The following is a 19378-nucleotide window of genomic DNA, read 5'->3' as shown; positions in this document are numbered from 1 at the left end:
AATGCAATACTTCCTTTTTTGTAAAAGGAAGTAAAAAAGTTTGTTTGAATCGAACGATTTGTTAATTTTTTTTTTTGGGGGGGGGGAGGGCACATAGGTCGACCGACAGACACATATTTTCCCCATCTCAGATCCCTACTTTTGAATTTGATATTTATTTAATTATTTTATCTATTTCTTTGACTTATTTTTTGCACTAAGCAATATTTTTACGATACATTAACCTTAGCACAGTAAACCACCTTTTATGTCCTTTTTTATTTTATATTACTTTGACGAGAAAGTAGGCTAAAAATGAGCTCAAAATATCGTCTGTAATCAAAAAGCAATATTATTAAAAAATGAAAAGATAAAGCATCGTGATATGAAATATACTTTTTAGTTTTCAATTTATCGTCTGCTAATGTTTAATTTTAAAATATTTTTTAAACATCGATGGCATCTGTTAGAGATGTTTATGTTCTTAAGATTTTGTAGGTCAATTATTGCTATTCGGTGATTCATTAATATCTTTTTTGTGAAGTAAAGTGCCTTCTAATTTTTGTACTTAACAATGTCTATGTGCGCTTGCTCTAGTGTAATAAACGAAATTTTGAGATGAAGATCATTCAGAGCTGCGGATTGATACAATTTTTTATTTCCTTTTAGTTACAAAATTACGAAGCGAAAGTAAGTAATTTAAAACGTATTAATATATTTTGCAACAAAAAACTGAGCAAAACAGTAAAATTTCGGTTGGAAAACTATTTATTAAATGTTTACATTATAACTATTGTGTTTAATAGCGCCATCTAGAGACAATTTTTTTTGTGTAAGTGCTAATAGTCCACGGAACATAGTTCCTACTTCAATTACTAATTAAAACTTAATGAGACAATTCCTGCTTGTGAACATTGTATTTTTCTATTGAGTTCATCATTTATAATAGATTTCAAGCAAGTTCACGTAGTCCTAAAGATTGGTAAACGAACTTGAACGATATTTGCACTCGGCCCATAGACTATAACGTGGAAGCGAGGTTTATGCAGTGATTAGGATCCGCTTAGCCTTCACAATGCTACTAGGTTAGGTTTGCTTCAACTATAGTAGTATTTTTATCGTTATCATGTATGCCAATAACAGATGATCTGGGCTAAGTAAGAAGATACAGGATTGCATAAAAAGCAACTATGCTGTGAAATGTAAATTAGTTAGGGAAAACGTAATATTTAAATGGTTATAATTAAATTAACACACAAATGAATTCCAGCGAGGAACAAAAATAAATTTTTAGTGTCAATCGCTTAAAGTTTAAGGCGTGTTTTTAGTTTTTTAGTATGGAGCATTTTTATGAAACAAATAAGGTAAAGTTTCGTTACAGTAACTTCTTAATATTTCTGAAATACATTTACACTAAAAAGAATAAAATAAAAAATTTTTGAAAAAAAAATAGAACCGACTTCAAAATTGCTCTAAAAAGTGAAAAATAATTTTATTCTTTAAACACCATCGATAATACTTTTAAACATAATTTTTGAAGTTGGCGCAAAAACGATCGATAAAATCATTCACAGCCATAACTTAACTACAACTATAAATTTAATCAGGCTCAGTTTCTTCACTACCACATCGCATTGATGACAGCATATTTGAGTAACGATATAAATGTTTCGTTCGTAACTTTGGATGATTTTTTTGATAAAAATATGAACGAAGTATGGTTACAATAGATTTTACTTTTTGTTTTTGCGCCAACTTCAAAAATTATGTTTAAAAGTATTATCGATGGTGTTTAAAGAATAAAAATATTTTTCACTTTTTAGAGCAATTTTGAAGTCGGTTCTATTTTTTTTTTTTTTCAAAATTTTTTTTTACTATTCTTTTTTTAAGGTAAGTAAAGAGTTTCTTATTCTTGCATAAATTTGTGCACGCTTTTAAACTAGTTTCAAACAAAATAGATTTCATTAAGAGTTAATTTTTTTTGTGCATAATTTACTGGCATTTTATTACCATCTTTACTAATAATAAAGCTGAAAGTCTCTCTGTCTGGATGTCTGTAGGATGTTTGTGACGCGCATAGCGCCTATACCGTTCAGCCGATTTTCATGAAATGTGGCAAAAAGTTAGTTTGTAGCATGGGGGTGTGCACCTCGAAGCGATTTTTCGAAAATTCGATTTTTTTTTTTCCATTTAATTTTAAGAACACTTTCCGGAGTAAAATTATCATAAGATGGACGAGTAAATTACGAAATTATCATGACGTGGAATGGGAGAGCGAATGAACATAGCCAATTGGCGAGAAATTCGTCATCCGTTATTTGCCAGGCGAAATATACAGGCGAACCGAATGACCTTTTAATTTTCAACTACGGGCAAAGCCGTGCGGGTACCACGAGTAACTCAATAAATGCAAAATGTTATCAATTTAATAATAAAACAAAGAACATGTTTTAAATGATATGTCCACACAATAATGTTATACCCATTAAAAAATGTATTTTCTCACTTTTTTCATAATTCGACACAACTTTTTTTTTTTTTTTTTCGAGGTAGGCCTGACCACGCAGTTAGCAGGTGCATAAGGAAAAACGTAGCATCATGCAAAACTAAGAAAGAGGCTGAGGAATATGTTTTTTGATAACTGGTTCATTTAGATGTAATATTTAAAAAAATATAGAGACCTCGATGAGGAAAACATTTTTAGTGGTCCCAAAAATGCAACATCCAATAGTTTCAATCGATGAGGGATGTATGCTGGAAACCCAACCACGATACTATAATTTTCTCTGCAATAGATGACGAGTTCGTCATCTTGCCCATGTGGCAGCAATTTACGAACAGCCATTTTATTTGAAATTCAGTGATGCGGTACATCATATATACAGATATATTAAACATTATTTAAAACAAGTAGCAAATATAAATGTTATTTAATTGGAACTGATTAGACATTTTACGACGAACAAAAAATAATTCTGCTGAATCTTCAAACAATAAAAACTTGATAAACAATAGCTGAACCTCTCTACTCACGTTTTGATTTATTCAGTATCTTCTTTCACACTTATTTTCTTACCCCAATCCATAAATAAAGTTATAATCTATTACATAAAAAAAAAGACAATATTTTTCATCTTGCCCTGGGTTTCCGTGCATTTTTCAAGAAATGCGTTATATTTTCGTATTGTGGAGTATATTCTTTTAAAAATACTATTGTTTTATTTTTATTTGACAATGAATCCTCACATAAATAATAGCCGATGATCAAGTAGCCCGCGTGTTTTCAACAATGAAACTCGCGCCACGGCATGATAATTTGATAATGTGTTTTGGTAATGTTTAACATGCAGGGAAAGACTTTATTGTGACAAGGCTAAACTCGATCCGGTTACTTAACTGTTTTACTGGTAAGACTGTGCCATTTCAAATGAATGAAGAAACGAAAACAATTAGCGCTATCTACTGGATTTTAGGGGTAATCCACTGGAGTTAGGATTAAAATTTCAATTATCAAAACATTGCCAAACAGGCAATTGCTTCGTTAAAATGAAGAAGAAGAGAAGCAATTTTCACCCGTCATACCTTGACGGGAGATTTTCTCGTTACTGAATAAAATAAACAATTGATTTGGAATAAGTACGAAGTTACTACAACATTTTATTCAATAAAACTATTATTTTTAAACATTTTTTTTTCTTTTTAAATTTTTAAACAAAGAAACGTTTTATTCTTACCAAACCTTATGAAGAAAATGAAGTGCTTTTATTATTATTACTTATTTTTCAAAAACAAATCGATAAATAAAGATAAAACAACAGAGGAAAAGGTTTTATTTTTTGAAGTTATAAAACTTGAGGGATGTCATAGATTGGCTTTTAGCGACAACTTCTTAATATCTCGCCAAACTCTGCGGCAAAAATTGATGATAAATGCAGTGTCAGCTTGACGATACTTCGCGAGTTTCCATAGTGCCCCGTGTTAAATGAATGACAAGATTTCTAGCGGTCCATTTCTGTAGAACTGTTTTTCCTGCATTGGTTCGCGACAAATAAGGAAGTGTAGATATTTGACATGCCTCTCTCCACACTCTAAAGTAATTTTATATTGTATTTCTGTTCCTTCTCCACATTTAATTTAATTCTTGTTATTGCATTTTCAGATATTAAACGCCAACGAGAAAACCTTAGGTTGGAAGAACTATTCTCTATATTTACAATATTTTATAGAGAAGGGCGTAAGTCTTTGCTCCTTTAGTTATCTCGAACAATTTCTATAGTGTACTCTTTTATATTTAAGTACAACAGTGCCTTGATTATCTGAAAAAAAATTAAGAGTATTTTCGGTTACAAAGAGCAATTTTCATGATCTCCTCTGCGGCAACTTATTTCAATTTTTTTCCCTGCAATTGGTAAATTTAAAAGTAAAACTAAGGAAGAACCCGCACAAATTTATCTCTACTATCATTCTAGCCCGTTCAATAGATGATTTCATTAGTCAAAAAATAATAATAAAATTTTATTTAAATTTGTAAGAGTCTTTATACTTTTCAAATTACGCTTTTTATAAATTTTAGACTTTTTTTTTTTCAATTAAATCAATTTTCCCCTTAAATGCAAGTATGATAGATGTTTAAAGAAGCTAAGTGAAGGGTTTAATGCTGGAAAAAGTCGCAAAATTTCGTACAGAAGCAAATGTATTCAATCATGCCTAATTGAGAGGTTACTGAGGTCAATTCATGCTACAGAGCTTTTCGAATCAACTGCACTCATTTGCTATCTTTACTGTTTAGAAAAAACTTGCCGAGGGAGCCAAAATTTGCCCCAAGTATGGATTTTTTTAATTTAAAAATCAAATAATTATATTTGTTTCCATATCGCGTCTTTAAAATATTTTAATATATTAATAGAAAAACCTATCAATTAAAAACTGAAAAAAATTATTATTATTGATTTCTCAAACTTCAAATACTTTTGATTAGTAATGTATAAGCAAATAGCCAATAGCAAAGAATTATGTTGTCATCGATTAATATTTTTTAACGCTATTTGTTTATCACTATAGACAAAATTATTTTTATCTACAGGGGATATTCGGTGCATAATATCGCATTTTTATTGATTACATTAGCACGACATTGTTGCAAGGTCCAAGAAAGTAAGCTATAGAATGTATGGGTTTTTCTAGGTTTTTATTTACTATGTTAATAATTTATTGTTTAAGCAAAATGATGAAAAAAATCAGGAATTATTTTCACGAGCTGATTTGCTAATATCAGTTTGTTTCTTATAACGTATAAGTACTAATGGAGTTTTTATTTAGCAATTCTGGAACCATATTTAGCAACAATTAGCTCAATCTTACTCTACTCCAAAGAAAATTATTCGTGAAAGTCGAGCGAGTAATGAAATTCAGATGTTTCTTCTAAATTTATTTATTTTACACTGTTAATATGTCCTCCATTTAATGTTCAACTTCAAAATTTTTAGCTATTTGCTTTACATTATGTATATTTAGACAAATGTTTTATTCGTGAGCTGTAAAGAACCAATAAGGATCTGCAAAAATGTTTTTCATACCTATCTATTGAGCAGCAAGTGAATATGCTCGTATTGAATTTTTCTAAAATTAATGTTATATTTTAATTTAATTTTCTTTGAAAATAGTATTTCTTTATCTAATTTGAGATAAAATAAAATAATGATAAGTCTTTTCAATTGTAAAATGACTCAAATAGTAACAATTGTTACAGTAAAATGCATACGTAGTTGGGAAATATTTCCATCAATAAATAATTAGATGCTATAAAATTTTACTTTCCATTTTCTAACATTAAAGGCTCCATTAGAAATAGTTATTTTCTAGTAAACTTATAATATCTAAACTTTTTCTCTAAAGTGTTATTTTGATAAGTGTTATAGCACTTTGTTCATGCAATTGTGTATAAAAATTTAGTATTAAATCACAAATATAGAGACATTTTTTTATATAATGTTTATTTGATTATTCGCATAAAAAGACTGAATATTTCAGTTGCTAATTATGATTTCAAATACATTCTTTTACATCCCTTTTATCAAAGAATCTATTTCTTCAGTTATTCTTCTTAGAAGCAGTTCATTTGAAGGTACCAGAGGCAGCAATGGAATCAATGCCTCTGTCTGGTCCTATTTTGGAACAAGTCATAACCTTCAAATGAAAAGTAAGATATTGTGTGATTGTTACCAATTTTCCCCGTGTGATGCTTCGTATAGAAACTTCGTTCCAAAAGAAAAGAAAAGAACAGAAACATACATATAAAGTGTCCTCAGTTCTTAACACAGTTAAACTTTATTTTACAGCCATCAAAGGACAGTGTTCTCGTCAAAGACAGCAGGAAACATATAGCACTTTTTTGAATAAGTTATTTTTGTTCCAGTAGTGGCTGGTGGTCACTAACTCTCGTCAGTTCGTTTAGAAGCACTTGCGGTGGACAATGGATGGACCAGACTCGTCGTACTCTTGTTTGGAGATCCACATCTGCTGGAAGGTGGACAGGGAGGCCAAGATGGATCCACCGATCCATACGGAGTACTTCCTCTCAGGGGGAGCGATGATCTTGATCTTCATGGTGCTGGGTGCCAAGGAGGTGATTTCCTTCTGCATTCTGTCAGCAATACCTGGGTACATGGTGGTACCACCTGTGGAGCAAAGAGGAAGGTAAGTTTACCTTCTTGACTGTGTATTTTTAGAATCATATCGTTTGTTAAGCTTCGAAATTTCTTGCATATAGGCGAGGGAAACTTAGGTGGCTTTAGAACAGTGGTTTTCCTAGTGGTTGTGCCCAATTATAATGGAACTGAAATATTTATTAATATTTTACTCAATTGATTGTACAAGCAGGGCTTGATTTGAATACACAATAACGCCCTGCATTTGTCTTTTTTTCTTTTTTCAATACAATCTTTGCCTTTCAGTTTTATACTAGACAAAATTTGCACTAATTAAGAATGGATAAAATTTTTGAAGAATATAGGCCTCCCGCATTATTTTCTTAGTATGGTTTTTCATAAAATCTTTACGGATATCAACATTGCACTTTATGATGGAATTAAAGTTTAGTTTTTTACGAAGTTAAGTTTTGGAAAGGAGAAAATCTATTCTTGAACAAAGGAAGTGCAAGTGAATACCCACTTAAGTGTAGTGTTGGCATAGGGGGGTATTAGCATCGCACTTCGTGATGTAATCGAAGTTTAGATTCTTATTAAAATTTAGTTTCAGAAAGGGAAAATTTTGTTCTTGAACTAAGAGGAGTGGAAGTGGACCCTCACCAAAGAGGTGTTGGTATATAATTCCCAAGAGATAGCATTCTCATACTTCACGTTTGAATTAAAGCTTAGTTGCGTAATAAAATTTTAATTTAGATTTATTCTGGAACAAAAGGAGTGAGGAAGCGGACACTCACCAGAGAGCACAGTGTTGGCATAGAGATCCTTACGGATATCAATGTCGCACTTCATGATGGAATTGAAGGTGGTCTCGTGGATGCCGCAGGACTCCATTCCCAAGAAGGAAGGCTGGAAGAGGGCCTCTGGGCAGCGGAACCTCTCGTTGCCGATGGTGATGACCTGACCGTCGGGCAACTCGTAGGACTTCTCGAGGGAAGAGGTGGAGGCGGCGGTGGCCATCTCCTGCTCGAAGTCCAGGGCGACGTAGCACAGCTTCTCCTTGATGTCGCGGACGATTTCCCTCTCAGCTGCATGGGGGGAGAAAACGAGATCGTCGTTATCGAGATACATTTTCAAGTCGAAGAAAAATTTACGTGCGGGTTTCTTAATTTTTACTCGTAATAAAGCTCAACGTTTATCTGGATATCTGGATCTCTGTCAGGATATCTCTCTGCGACGCGCATAGCGCCTAGACCGTTCGGCCCATTTTCACGAAATTTGGCACAAAATTAGCTTGTAGCATGAGGGTGTGCAGCTCGAAGCGTTTTTTCAAAAATTCGATTTTGTTCTTTTTCTATTCCAATTTTAAGAACATTTTACCGAGAAAATTATCATAACGTGGACAAGTAAATTTCCAAATTGTCATAACGTGGAACCGTAACATGGGCGAGCAAATGAAGATAACAAATTGGCGAAATATTCATCATTCATTATTTGTAAATATACAGGCGAACCAAACTGATAACCTTTTACTTTTATACTACGGACAAAGCCGTGCAGGTACCGCTAGTTGGGTTTATAAAACGTTCTCCTGAACAACGTTTCGCTTGTGCTTGGGATACTTTACACGACATGCTGCTTCCCATTTAAATCAAACGCAAGTTCAATACTTTATTTTTGCTAGACTAATTACACTCGCAATTGTGCAGTCTTAAGATTTTTTTTCTCCGTCTTAATTCTGAATCTAGCATATGTTACTTTGTACATAAATGAGAAATGAATGGATATATATAATTTTTATTAAAAATTTTCCCATCTCTCTTCAAGCATATTACGCTGATGCCTCAAAAAGAACCTAAAGAACCTTAAAAGTCTAAACTCTGAGTAGTACATAATATTTAAAAAGCCTACAAATTCGATATTGCAAAGAAAGTTTACTAAACGTTTGTCGTTGTATTAGTTTTGGGGAAATCTATGGTATTCGTAAACGAAAGCAATTAGCGTATCAAATTGTTACCTTTTTGTTTACAACTTTTGTTAAAAACTTCCGTCATTCTCGGCTTTATTATCGTCTCAGCAGTTAGTTTTCAACAAGCTCCGAAAGTGAAATCAGTCTTTGCTGTTTCCCACCTGTTGATTGAACTAAGTGGCACTGGGATTCCAAGCCTCGATTTAAAAGAAACTGACGAGTTTTACCGTTTCTGTCCGTAAAAGAAAGGGTTAAACCCGACATAAGGCAGTGGGACATAAATTCCTACCAAGTTTAACAAGTGACCCTAAATCAACCATTTGACCATATCTAATTACTAGAACCTTTCTGAGACTGAGGGAAGTATACTACAGCAATGTTAAAATTCCGAAATTAAACTCCCCTTTTCCTGAAAACAGGACAAGGCTTAAAATTAAGTATAATTTTTCTCTGACATAAAAACCGAAATAAAGCTCTTCTCTCAAACCAATCTTAATACGGAAATTAATTTTAATGTGGAACGAATAGATAAAAGTGGCCTCAAAATGAGTTAAGGTATGAAAGTGGGATATTACCTGTGGTGACGAAAGAATAACCACGTTCGGTGAGGATCTTCATGAGGTAGTCTGTGAGGTCCCTACCGGCTAAGTCCAGACGCAAGATAGCGTGAGGAAGAGCATAACCTTCATAGATGGGGACGGTGTGGGAGACACCATCGCCGGAGTCGAGCACAATACCAGTTGTCCTACCGGAAGCATAGAGGGACAGCACAGCCTGAGGATAACAAAAATGGTACTTCAGTATTCCCATTGGTAGAATACATAAGCTCTGTGAAGTTTAGCAATTTTTCTGGACATTCCCAGTTTTTGCTGAGAAAGCAATTTGTAACCTCGGAACTTGAATAGTTTTCAATTTTGCTATGAAAGCAGCTTTTACTTTTGGTATTTGGATTTGTTCCTTTTTGGTAAAAAAAGCCGTTTTTAATCTCTGTACTTGGGTTTACTTATTTTTTGGTGAAAAAGTAGTTTTTAATCTCATTGCTTGGGTTTTTTTCTTCTTGGTAAAAAAGCTGTTTTGAATCTCGATACTTTAATCTTTTTTTTTTAATGCTGCTGTATAATTAGATTATAAGTAAAGAAGTTAAGGAAAAGCATTAATTTATTTAAGCACATATGTACATTCACGAACATTATGCATATCTAGCAGGCTAATTTAATGAATTTATTCCATTAAAATTGGATTATATAAAGAGTCTGCCGCAAATAAATAAATAAATAAATAAAATAAAAATAAGGCCTAATTCTTCTTGTTTCTCTTTAGTTAATGAATTTTTCCAATAGTCAATTTGATTCTTAGCAGTTGTACGATATAGTTATTCATTTATTTGCCCACTGCAATCTTACATTTTATAGTTTCTAACTCTATTATTTTTGCTTCCACACATTCGTCGAATCACGGCAATAGAAACAATCAAACAATTTGTCTTTTCCAACTCACATTGGCTTGTTTTCAAAACTTCAACTGAGAGTGTCGGGGTGGGAAGCTCTTCGGAAGGAAGCATCTTTTGTCTTCTTTCTCTTACAATTAGAATCACTTTAATGTATTTATTTTAAATCTTTTGTTTGTGTATGAATTCATATTATCAGTGAGTTCTGTAATTTCAATATATTTTTCAAATAATTTCCTAAACCTATTGCGTGTCAGAAATAAAGCTTATTAAATAGCATCAAATGATTAATACTATAATGTTCTACGCACTCCTTTTGTGACTGATTTGAACTTACAATTAGTAATTTTGATGAGAAAAACTTATTTCTTCAATCTACCGCATGTGTTTAGGCAAAAAAAAAAATAATAATAATAATAATAATAATAAAATAAATAAATAAATAAATATATTTTACATCCGTGAAAAATTTGAAACTGATGAGTTTGGGGTTTGCTATGTGATTAAAAGTCAATTTTCACTTTTAATTGCAGATTATTCTTTACTTTACTGCTAAGTGGTTTGAGCTTTTCATGATTATTTCAGCAGTAATTTTGATATTGTATTAATTACATTGCAATTATTACTGTCCTCTCATTTAACTATTCACTACACGAAAACTAAATTCCTTTCGACTTTCTAACTCTTCTGCTATAAAGTATAATTTTATAAAATCCGAAGACCAGACATTCTTTAGCTTCATTTAGGCGCTTCAAATTTATTTGGAATGGTATAGTTATTCTTAACTGCATTTAGGCGGGTCAAATGTATTTAAGGTGATATTAAGATGCTGTAATCAAGCAGGTCGACTGAATTTAAGATGAAAGAGTAAATTCGTCGGTTACTTTTGGACGGCTCAAATGCATCTAGGAAGATATAAAAAAACTTCAGTGGTTCAAATGTATTATGATATAAAATTTCTTCGACTGCACTCAGCCGGGTCAAATGTATTTAAGGTTATATAATGGTTCTGTAACTAAGTAGATCAACTGTATTTAAGATGAGAGAATAATTCACCAATTACTGTTTTGACTTTTCAAATGTATTTAAGATGATATAAAAATTCTTCATAGGTTCAAATATATTTAAAATGGTATAAAACATTCTTCAGCTGTTCAAATGCATTTAAGATGGTATCAAAATTCTTCCACTAATGTATCTAAAATGTTATAATAATTCTTAAATTGCATTTAGGCGGATCAATTGTATCTCAAATGATATAATATTTTTTCAACGTCATTTAGGTGGTGTAAAGTGTATTGAAGGGAAATCGTTTTAAGAATTGGAGTCTCTGACTAGCAAAGTATTCGTCTGCGAATTTGTTAAAGATTCTTCGAGCGATGGTTTACTCACCTGGATGGCAACATACATGGCGGGTGTGTTGAAGGTTTCAAACATGATTTGAGTCATCTTTTCCCTGTTGGCTTTGGGGTTGAGGGGAGCCTCTGTGAGCAAAACGGGGTGTTCTTCAGGGGCGACTCGGAGCTCATTGTAGAAGGTGTGATGCCAGATCTTTTCCATATCATCCCAGTTGGTGATGATACCGTGTTCGATGGGGTATTTCAGGGTGAGGATACCTCTCTTGCTCTGGGCTTCATCTCCTACGTAGCTGTCCTTTTGACCCATGCCGACCATGACACCCTATGAGATAGACAAAAGGAAACAAAATTCAGGAAACTGCACGAAGTTCAAAACGTCTGTAAAGACCGTTATAGTATGACAGTGCATTGGATGGAACAGAGTTAAACTCTTGTGTAAACTGTGTATCTCGAAAATTCATTGTTTCTTTAAAAGTTAAAATTATTTTCTTGCTTTTTTGGAGGGAGGGGGGAGCAAAATGGTTTCTGTTAATACAAATTAAGCTTGATTTTCCCATAAACGAATTCAAGCTTTCTCACCGTTACATAAAATATTTTGGTTATACATAAAACCTTTCATATCTATTTTTTAAAAAAAGTTATTGAGACGTTTTGATTTTAAATTTAGGGAAGATGAGTAGAGAAATGGAGTTTTTCAGATAATATTCACATCTGTAGTGTTAATTTATTTGTTTATTTCATCCTTGCTTATTTAATAGAAATTTTAATTTACTAAAGGATTTTTATTAAATTTTTATTTTTGAATCATAAGTTTTCCATTTAAAAAAAGCAACAATAATTTTGAGTTTGTTTGAGATTTGTCCTCTCTTTGTATTAAGAAAGCATCTATATTGTTGTGAATGAAAAAGGTAAAATTGCATTTCGATATTAACACATATTTCTCCATGGCTGACTTTATTAAAAGATTCCGGCTTTTCTAAAAAAACATTTAGAATTTTTTATAGACAGCTTAGGAGTAGTTCAAGCATTAATACTGAAGAGTTTGGATTGATATTGCTACTAAGATTCCTTAGATAGCCTGGAGCAAAGGAGAGTCAGAGGGCATATGATTCAGTTGTTTAAATTTATGAAAATGAAAAATGTTAATGGATTAAATTTTTGCACGGAAAGCAGGATGAGGGGTCATTGTTTTAAGCTATTCAAATCTCAGGCTAACCTGGAAATTAGGAAAAACTACTATTTTAGTAGGGTTGCGGGCACTTGGAATAGCTTACCGGAAGAGGTGGTAATGAGCAATGGGGTGGATAGCTTTAAGAGGGCCATTGATCTTCATTGGAGACTTATAAATTGACCAGGACCACCTAGCTGGGCCCAGAGCCTGTTGCTGGTCGTCACATTTGTATTTGTATATTTTTTACTGAGTCTGGATTGTTAGCTTAAGGACAACTGGTTGTTCTGCTGTTGAAAACTTCAGTTAACTTTCAACATTTGGAGAAGATGTAGTTTGCACTTACTTGATGTCTGGGTCTGCCGACGATGGAGGGGAAGACAGCTCTGGGAGCGTCATCTCCGGCGAATCCGGCCTTGCACATACCGGATCCGTTGTCAACAACGAGGGCGGCTACTTCGTCGTCGCACATGGTGACTGGTCTGAGGAAAAAAATACACAAAACTCAAGATCGATTCAAAAGATATTTTCACGGGAATTTACAGTAATGCATGAGCTAAGAGAATTTTGTGTACCGTGCGTTGTGTTTCTTATACAGTAACCGGCGCTTATATGAATCATGTTTGTTCTGAACAGTTTTGATCCCATAAAGCGGCTGATTCAATAAAGCGGCTAATTCAATACAGCTGGATTTTGTTCTGTTTTTGACGATTTGATTCATTCAAGCGGTTGATTCAATTAACCACTGATTCAATTACCCGGCGTCCACTGTACTCTTTAATGCCATCATCACCCCATTGGATAAGTAAAATACCTTTGTGGTGTACATGTTATGGTTATATTATTATTATGTTATGCAAAGCAGAGTCAACGGAAAAAGGTTTCGGTAGTTTTTGAACCGCGGACCTTCGAGGTATTAATCCAGTACTTTGCCGCTACGCTAAAAGGGCTTGAAGGATCAGGGGCAGAGTCATATTGTATGCTCTGAGCGCACGCCATATGCGTGGTAAAGTACTGGATTAGTATCTCGAAGGTCCTCTGATCAAAATCCACCGAGACTTTATCGTCAACTCTGCCCTGCATGCAACTACTCTGGATTTTTCAAAAAATGACTTTAGACTGCAGCATCTCCTTTTACTCCACCTCAATTTTTCTTGCTGCATCTTTTCCTCTCTTAAGATCATTTACTAAACTTATAAACATAGAAGATTGATCGAAATAAAAAAAATGGAAATAATAGAATCAAAAAGACTTAATTATTTAACCGGGGAAAATAAATATTTAGAAATTTGTTTTTAGCTACAAATTAACAACTTGGTAGCTAATTTTGTTTTTATTGATTGGAAGAATAGTATAGGAGCTAAAGCTAACTATCTTGGTCTGCTTTTAAGTTAGTTGTCAAACTTCTATGTACTTCCAAATTTATAGAAATTATGATGTGAAACCTAAATATTATAAATACGTATTTCTTGAAATTTTTAAATCTAAATTTCTTAAATATCAGTAATTGCTTCATTTGTTTGGTTTTTTATTTTATTTTATTTATTTCTTATTTGATGCCTTTATTTCAAAAGCACTCAAAAAATACCATTGATAAATGAACTTGAAACAAAACAAGGTAGCTGAAAGATTCGGGAAGTATTTAAAAATACATAGGAAAATTTGTCATTATTGTTAACTCATAGCATTTTCTTTTAATAGAAAATATTCGACAGTCCTGTAATTAAACATCTATACCAGTAATGTACTATTCAAGATAGGATTTTGAAAAATTAAAAGTGAGTTGTAATCTTTCTATTGTGAGCTGAACGTTGAACGAATATGTATCATAGAAGCTCTGATGACCGAGATTCCTTCATAAATTTATCAATTCTCTCCACTAAATATTTTTAGAAAGTTATTAATGAACCGTCGGCGGCACAGCAATTAAGGAAATCGTGTAGGAAGCGTATAACGTGCCAGTCGTCTCAGCTGAACGCACGCGATTTTACGTTATAGTTGGCAACATCTCAAATGCCTAACTTAGGAAGTGCGGCAAGAAAGCTCTCTTGGAAGGCATCCAGTATTAGCATATGGCTCTTGGAAGTAGCTAAGCACCTGGGTAAAACTAAAACGAATGCTAGTTTTCATTTGTTCTTTGCTTAAGTAGTTTTGTGACAAGTTCATTTCTTTTAGAAGCATCGGACTTTTTTAATGCAAACTCTCCTTCCCCCCCCCCTTTTAATTACGAAAACTCGACAGGGGATTGTAAACGAGTCTTCTTATTGTATCAATGGCGTGAATAATTTCTCGCCTTTTGAATACTTTTATTTTATTTTATTTTACTTATTTTTTTCTTTTTTACTTTTGCAATGTCTGTCTAATATTTAAGTTTTATCATATGCATTTAATATAAAGCTTCAGCATAAAAGGACAAAAGGATGTTGATTGTAAATATATTCTTCTTAATTATTATCAATATTATTTATTAGGAAAGTTTGTTCATAAGGAAAAGAATTGAGAAAGTGTTTTCAGTTATTATTATTATTATTATTATTATTATTATTATTATTATTATTATTATCATCATTATTATTATTATTGTTATTATTAGTTTTCTTTTAAATTTATTAATTATTATTTTTTTAAGTTCTATGATATTATATTAAGAAAATTATAATCCTCAATAAATGAATAAGATTTGTACTTCACAGTTTAAAACAAAACTTATATCTTAGCTCTACCGATTTTGAATGTGAGACAATTATGGAAGTAAATAAATAGAAACACTGAAAATGTTTCTTAAAAATAAGTAGTAAATTTTATAAAATTTAAAAAAATCTTTATTTTTTCAATACTTATTTTTTTACTGCAATATTGCATATTTTTGAATAATTTTGACAGAGGGTAACTTTTTATTCAGAATTTCGAAACTCAAAAATTTTAACTTTTATATCAATCGATAATTTGACAAAATAACAACTCACATACGAATAATGTCATTAACTGCAGAAATAATGATAAATATTTTTTTTTTGCGAAATTAACTTTAAAAATATTAAATTACCCAATGTTTATAGAACCTCCTAAAGTGAGTTAGTTGCAAATGAATTTTAAAAATCAAAGTAAAATTAAGTTAAAACACATTATATGCTGCTGAAATTTTGTATGTACTAATAGCCATTACAAAGCTTTACAAAAAATATAAAGAAAACAAATATTTCAATGCAGTAATTTAAAACAAAACATCAATAAGAAAATGTAAACACATTAAAAACATATTTTCTAATCATACTTATCTTTTCTCTGCCTTGATTTCTTTCTGCTTTAAGTTTTGGAAGTTTTTCTGGTCAATTGTAAGATACCGAATAAAGCAACTATATAAATTCCAAAAATTAGAAATTCTGTAGTGCAGTTCGATCAAAATTATGGATTTTGAGAATAATGTCGAAACATAAAGTTAAAATTTGTCTTTCGTTAGCTGCATTAATTTATGATTAATATTCTAGTAATTAACTGATTTCATGAAGTTAATGGTAATAAAAAACATTATAAACTATTCTAAGAAGAAAATATAAGGTTATTTAATATGTTCTTAATATTTTTCTAAATCGTTATTGAAATTTTCAGTTGTTTCCGTATTGTAACTTTGGTTACAAAATCTAGCAAATACATTCCCAAAAAAAGAATTTTGAAGCGCTAAAAATAATTTTCGGAACAATAATATTGAATACTTTCTCAACAAATACTCGAGTATTCTAAAAAAACCAGCAAAAAGAGAAATTTCTGAAAAACTATTACGTTTTTTTTAGCCATCTTAAATTATAAATGATTTCGTTGGAAAAAAAAACGAAAAAAGAAAGAAAATAACTTATTCAGGTATGAATTCTATTTTATGATAACTTAAGCCGAAATAATTCTAAAATAAGTGTTTTAATATTATTCTAATCCATATTTTAAAATGCATTTAAAAACTTGAATCAAAATTTCATCTTGTTGCGTCATTGGATGTTGAGCCTGCTCCACACGTCCTATTAGAATAAAAGAGGCATCGGCAACGAAGTTGAAGTTGAAGTTGAAGTGAATAAAATCCGACTTCGTTCGATTCTAACCATTCAAACTCATTTACAACAATTGCATTCGATATTAAATCAACATTTACGAATCTCTAATAAAAATAATCATTTAAAACGATTCCAAATTGTACACGATACCAGAATTCTAGGGGAAAGTAGCAAAGTTTTAATCCCTAATCTAATCCATGTTTTTGAGCTGATCTGGCACTTCAAATAATTTGAAGCACTCACAATTTGGTGTTTAGGTAAAATTTACGGATCATTAGTAAAAACTCCTCACTAACAGAAATAGTTGTCAGCAGATTCGTACTATTGAAAGGTTGATAAACTCTTAATCCTGATCGGAATACAATCAAATCCATATTTTTTGAACTGATCTAACATTTAAAACAATCACATTTGAACTAAAATTTACGGATTAATAACAAATACTACAATTTCCAGCAGATTTCAGTTGCACTCAGTACCGGTTATATTCGTTTTAATTCCTGATCGGAATTCGATCTAATCCATATTTTTCCAACTGACCTGGGATTCGCACAAATCTATCGCAGACTTTTATTTTTTCCCTTGGATGACCCTACTCCACGAAGGCAGTACTCCGAGGCAAGGCAGAGAGAAGATTCAGAGAATAAATCCAATGAGAGAAGTTGGGAAAATCCGTACCGTGAGTTGTGAGGTCCTGCACGAGAGAGAACAAGCTGCTAGCTGTCGAGAACAGGAGTGAACGAGTGAGGATGGCACGGAGGGTGGATGGCTTTAAAAATCGTGGCGAGCAGCAAAACGCGGGCTAAACCATATACGGATAAGCCGTTGGCACCACAGTCGCTATTTCGGGTACACACCGAACCAAATATGAAATCTAGTGAAGGGAATTGTTGGCGTGGGAGAGCGCTAGCGCCTCCCTAAAAGAAAGGGACGAGTGCTATTTTTGGGGCGGTGGCAGAAGACGGGAGTCGAGCCTTTGCCATCACCTACTTTAGGCACCCCGAAATATTCACGTGAGGGTGGAGAGAGCATACCGGCCGGTTTTTGGGGATATGCTAAATGGAAATAACAAAGTGTGAGAAGAGACATTCCTCTGGGCGCGGAAAAATAAGGAAAGAGACGCCGACTTCTCCATTGAAGTCTACGACATTGCGGATGAGGGCTGCCCCCCTACCTATGATCTCCCCACCTTTCCCCTCTCCCCGGGACATTTAGCACGCAAACCTTGGGATGCACCTGAAACTTCGTTTGCCGGGATTGTTTATGTCTCTTTAAGCAAATTATAAATCAGATACAGGAGCAACTTCGGCTGAAATAACCTCCAGTTGCATAGTATCTGAGGTCAGAATTTGAATAGACTCTTTCCCTCGTAAATTCATATGCTTCTTGTGCAAGTCTGCGTTCAGGATTTTAAGCAGGGAATGACTTTAAAAAAGAAGAAAAAGAACAGAAGAAAACATGGTCATTGTTGGTCAATTGACCATATTACCTTATGATCATTGTTGCAAAAAAAAAAAAAAAAATCGTGTGAAAAATATGTCAGATAATAAGTACCATGGGCGCCCATATGCAAAGTTGCAAGGGGGGGGGGGGCTGAAATATTTTCCTCATGGTTTAGATGGATATTTTCCCCGTGGAAACTGATTTCAGGACAGATTTGAGTCATTAAAATTTGTCATTTTTAATAACTTATTCATTAATGGCTGGAGAAAAAAATGTTTTTACATTTTTGCAAAGAAAAAAAGTACTAAAAGCAAGGAAGTTCTAATTTTAAAGGGGGGCTCAAGCGCCCCCTTGCCCCCCTATATGGGCGCCCTTGATAAGTACATCGTTGTCAAATGACAACAACGTTGATTCTTCTTCCCATCTACCCCCCCCCCCTGTACCCTTTAATTGTGTAAACATTTATTTTTTGTTGAAAAAAATTGGGAAAATTTTCAAACTCATTTTAAAATGTTCCAGTTTACGCTATGTATCGTATTTTACTTGTTTCTTGAATCAACCCTCACAAAACTATACAACAAACAGTTAACCAGTATGTGAAAAATGCAGAGGAAAAAGTTCCCGCCACCAGAGACGAGTTTTCCTCAAAGCAAGAGGAAAAACACATGATCCTTCTAGTTAAAATTGGAAGAATGGTTTTTTTCCTTACAAATGTCCAAAAACTAAACAACAGGAATAAGTGGCCCTTGGCGTCGCAAACTATGTCTTTATAGTCCATATATTGACACCCTAAAAATTGTCTCAAAACCTATATATAGTAGGGTGTACGCAACTATTAAATTTCAAGATCAAAAGTCACAAAATCGGTGATTTGCGCTTTTTTTTTTTTTTTATTTTTTAAAATTTTCTATGGGTTTTTTACTATTTGTACTTATTAATAATATTGTAGAATACGAAATTCTCTACAAATTTTGTTGAAAAAATTTTTTTTATACGGTGAACGGTTTTCGAGATAGAGGGCGGAGAGCGCGCGGTCACAGGATCACTTCAGGTCAACCGGTGCCTCCGGTCGAAAACGCGCCATATATAGTTGATGAACTATCGATAAATCAATGATTATAAATATTTGCCAATTTTTATTAACTATTATATTATATTTTATCATTTTCTTCATGCATTGAATTTATATCTATTCAATAATACTGATAACCGTTTCCTAAAATTAAAAAATAATTAAGGGAAAAACTTAATCATAATTATATTCCCATTTACACTAATGACATTTTAAATAGAAAACAATTAATTGCATCTTCTTTAAAATCTGTAA

The 19378-nt window shown here is 32.7% G+C and overlaps 1 protein-coding gene across 1 annotated transcript; it reads right to left on the bottom strand.

Moving 5' to 3' along the window:
* Window positions 1-6287: 6287 nt before the first annotated feature.
* LOC129227782 (actin, clone 403-like) lies at window positions 6288-17445 on the bottom strand. The gene is made up of 6 exons (XM_054862390.1): window positions 17287-17445; window positions 12912-13047; window positions 11432-11719; window positions 9168-9366; window positions 7421-7711; window positions 6288-6656 (listed from the first exon to the last, which is right to left on the bottom strand). Exons 2-6 carry the CDS (start codon window positions 13035-13037, stop codon window positions 6430-6432), a joined length of 1131 nt encoding a protein of 376 aa, XP_054718365.1. The 5' UTR covers window positions 13038-13047; window positions 17287-17445; the 3' UTR covers window positions 6288-6429.
* Window positions 17446-19378: the final 1933 nt, after the last annotated feature.

The sequence above is a fragment of the Uloborus diversus genome, chromosome 8 (genome assembly GCF_026930045.1).
Source record: "Uloborus diversus isolate 005 chromosome 8, Udiv.v.3.1, whole genome shotgun sequence".
NCBI classification, from domain to species: domain Eukaryota; kingdom Metazoa; phylum Arthropoda; class Arachnida; order Araneae; family Uloboridae; genus Uloborus; species Uloborus diversus.
The sequence above is the reverse complement of the archived record's forward strand: the minus strand, read 5'-3'. Positions and strand labels throughout refer to the sequence as shown.

Coding starts and splice junctions, on each gene's coding strand:
- LOC129227782 (XM_054862390.1), bottom strand. CDS start 13,037: ATGTGCGACGACGAAGTAGCCGCCCTCGTTGTTGACAACGGATCCGGT. Junction 11,720..12,911: donor TCGGCAGACCCAGACATCAA/GTAAGTGCAAAC, acceptor TCTATCTCATAG/GGTGTCATGGTCGGCATGGG. Junction 7,712..9,167: donor TTATTCTTTCGTCACCACAG/GTAATATCCCAC, acceptor CCCCCCATGCAG/CTGAGAGGGAAATCGTCCGC.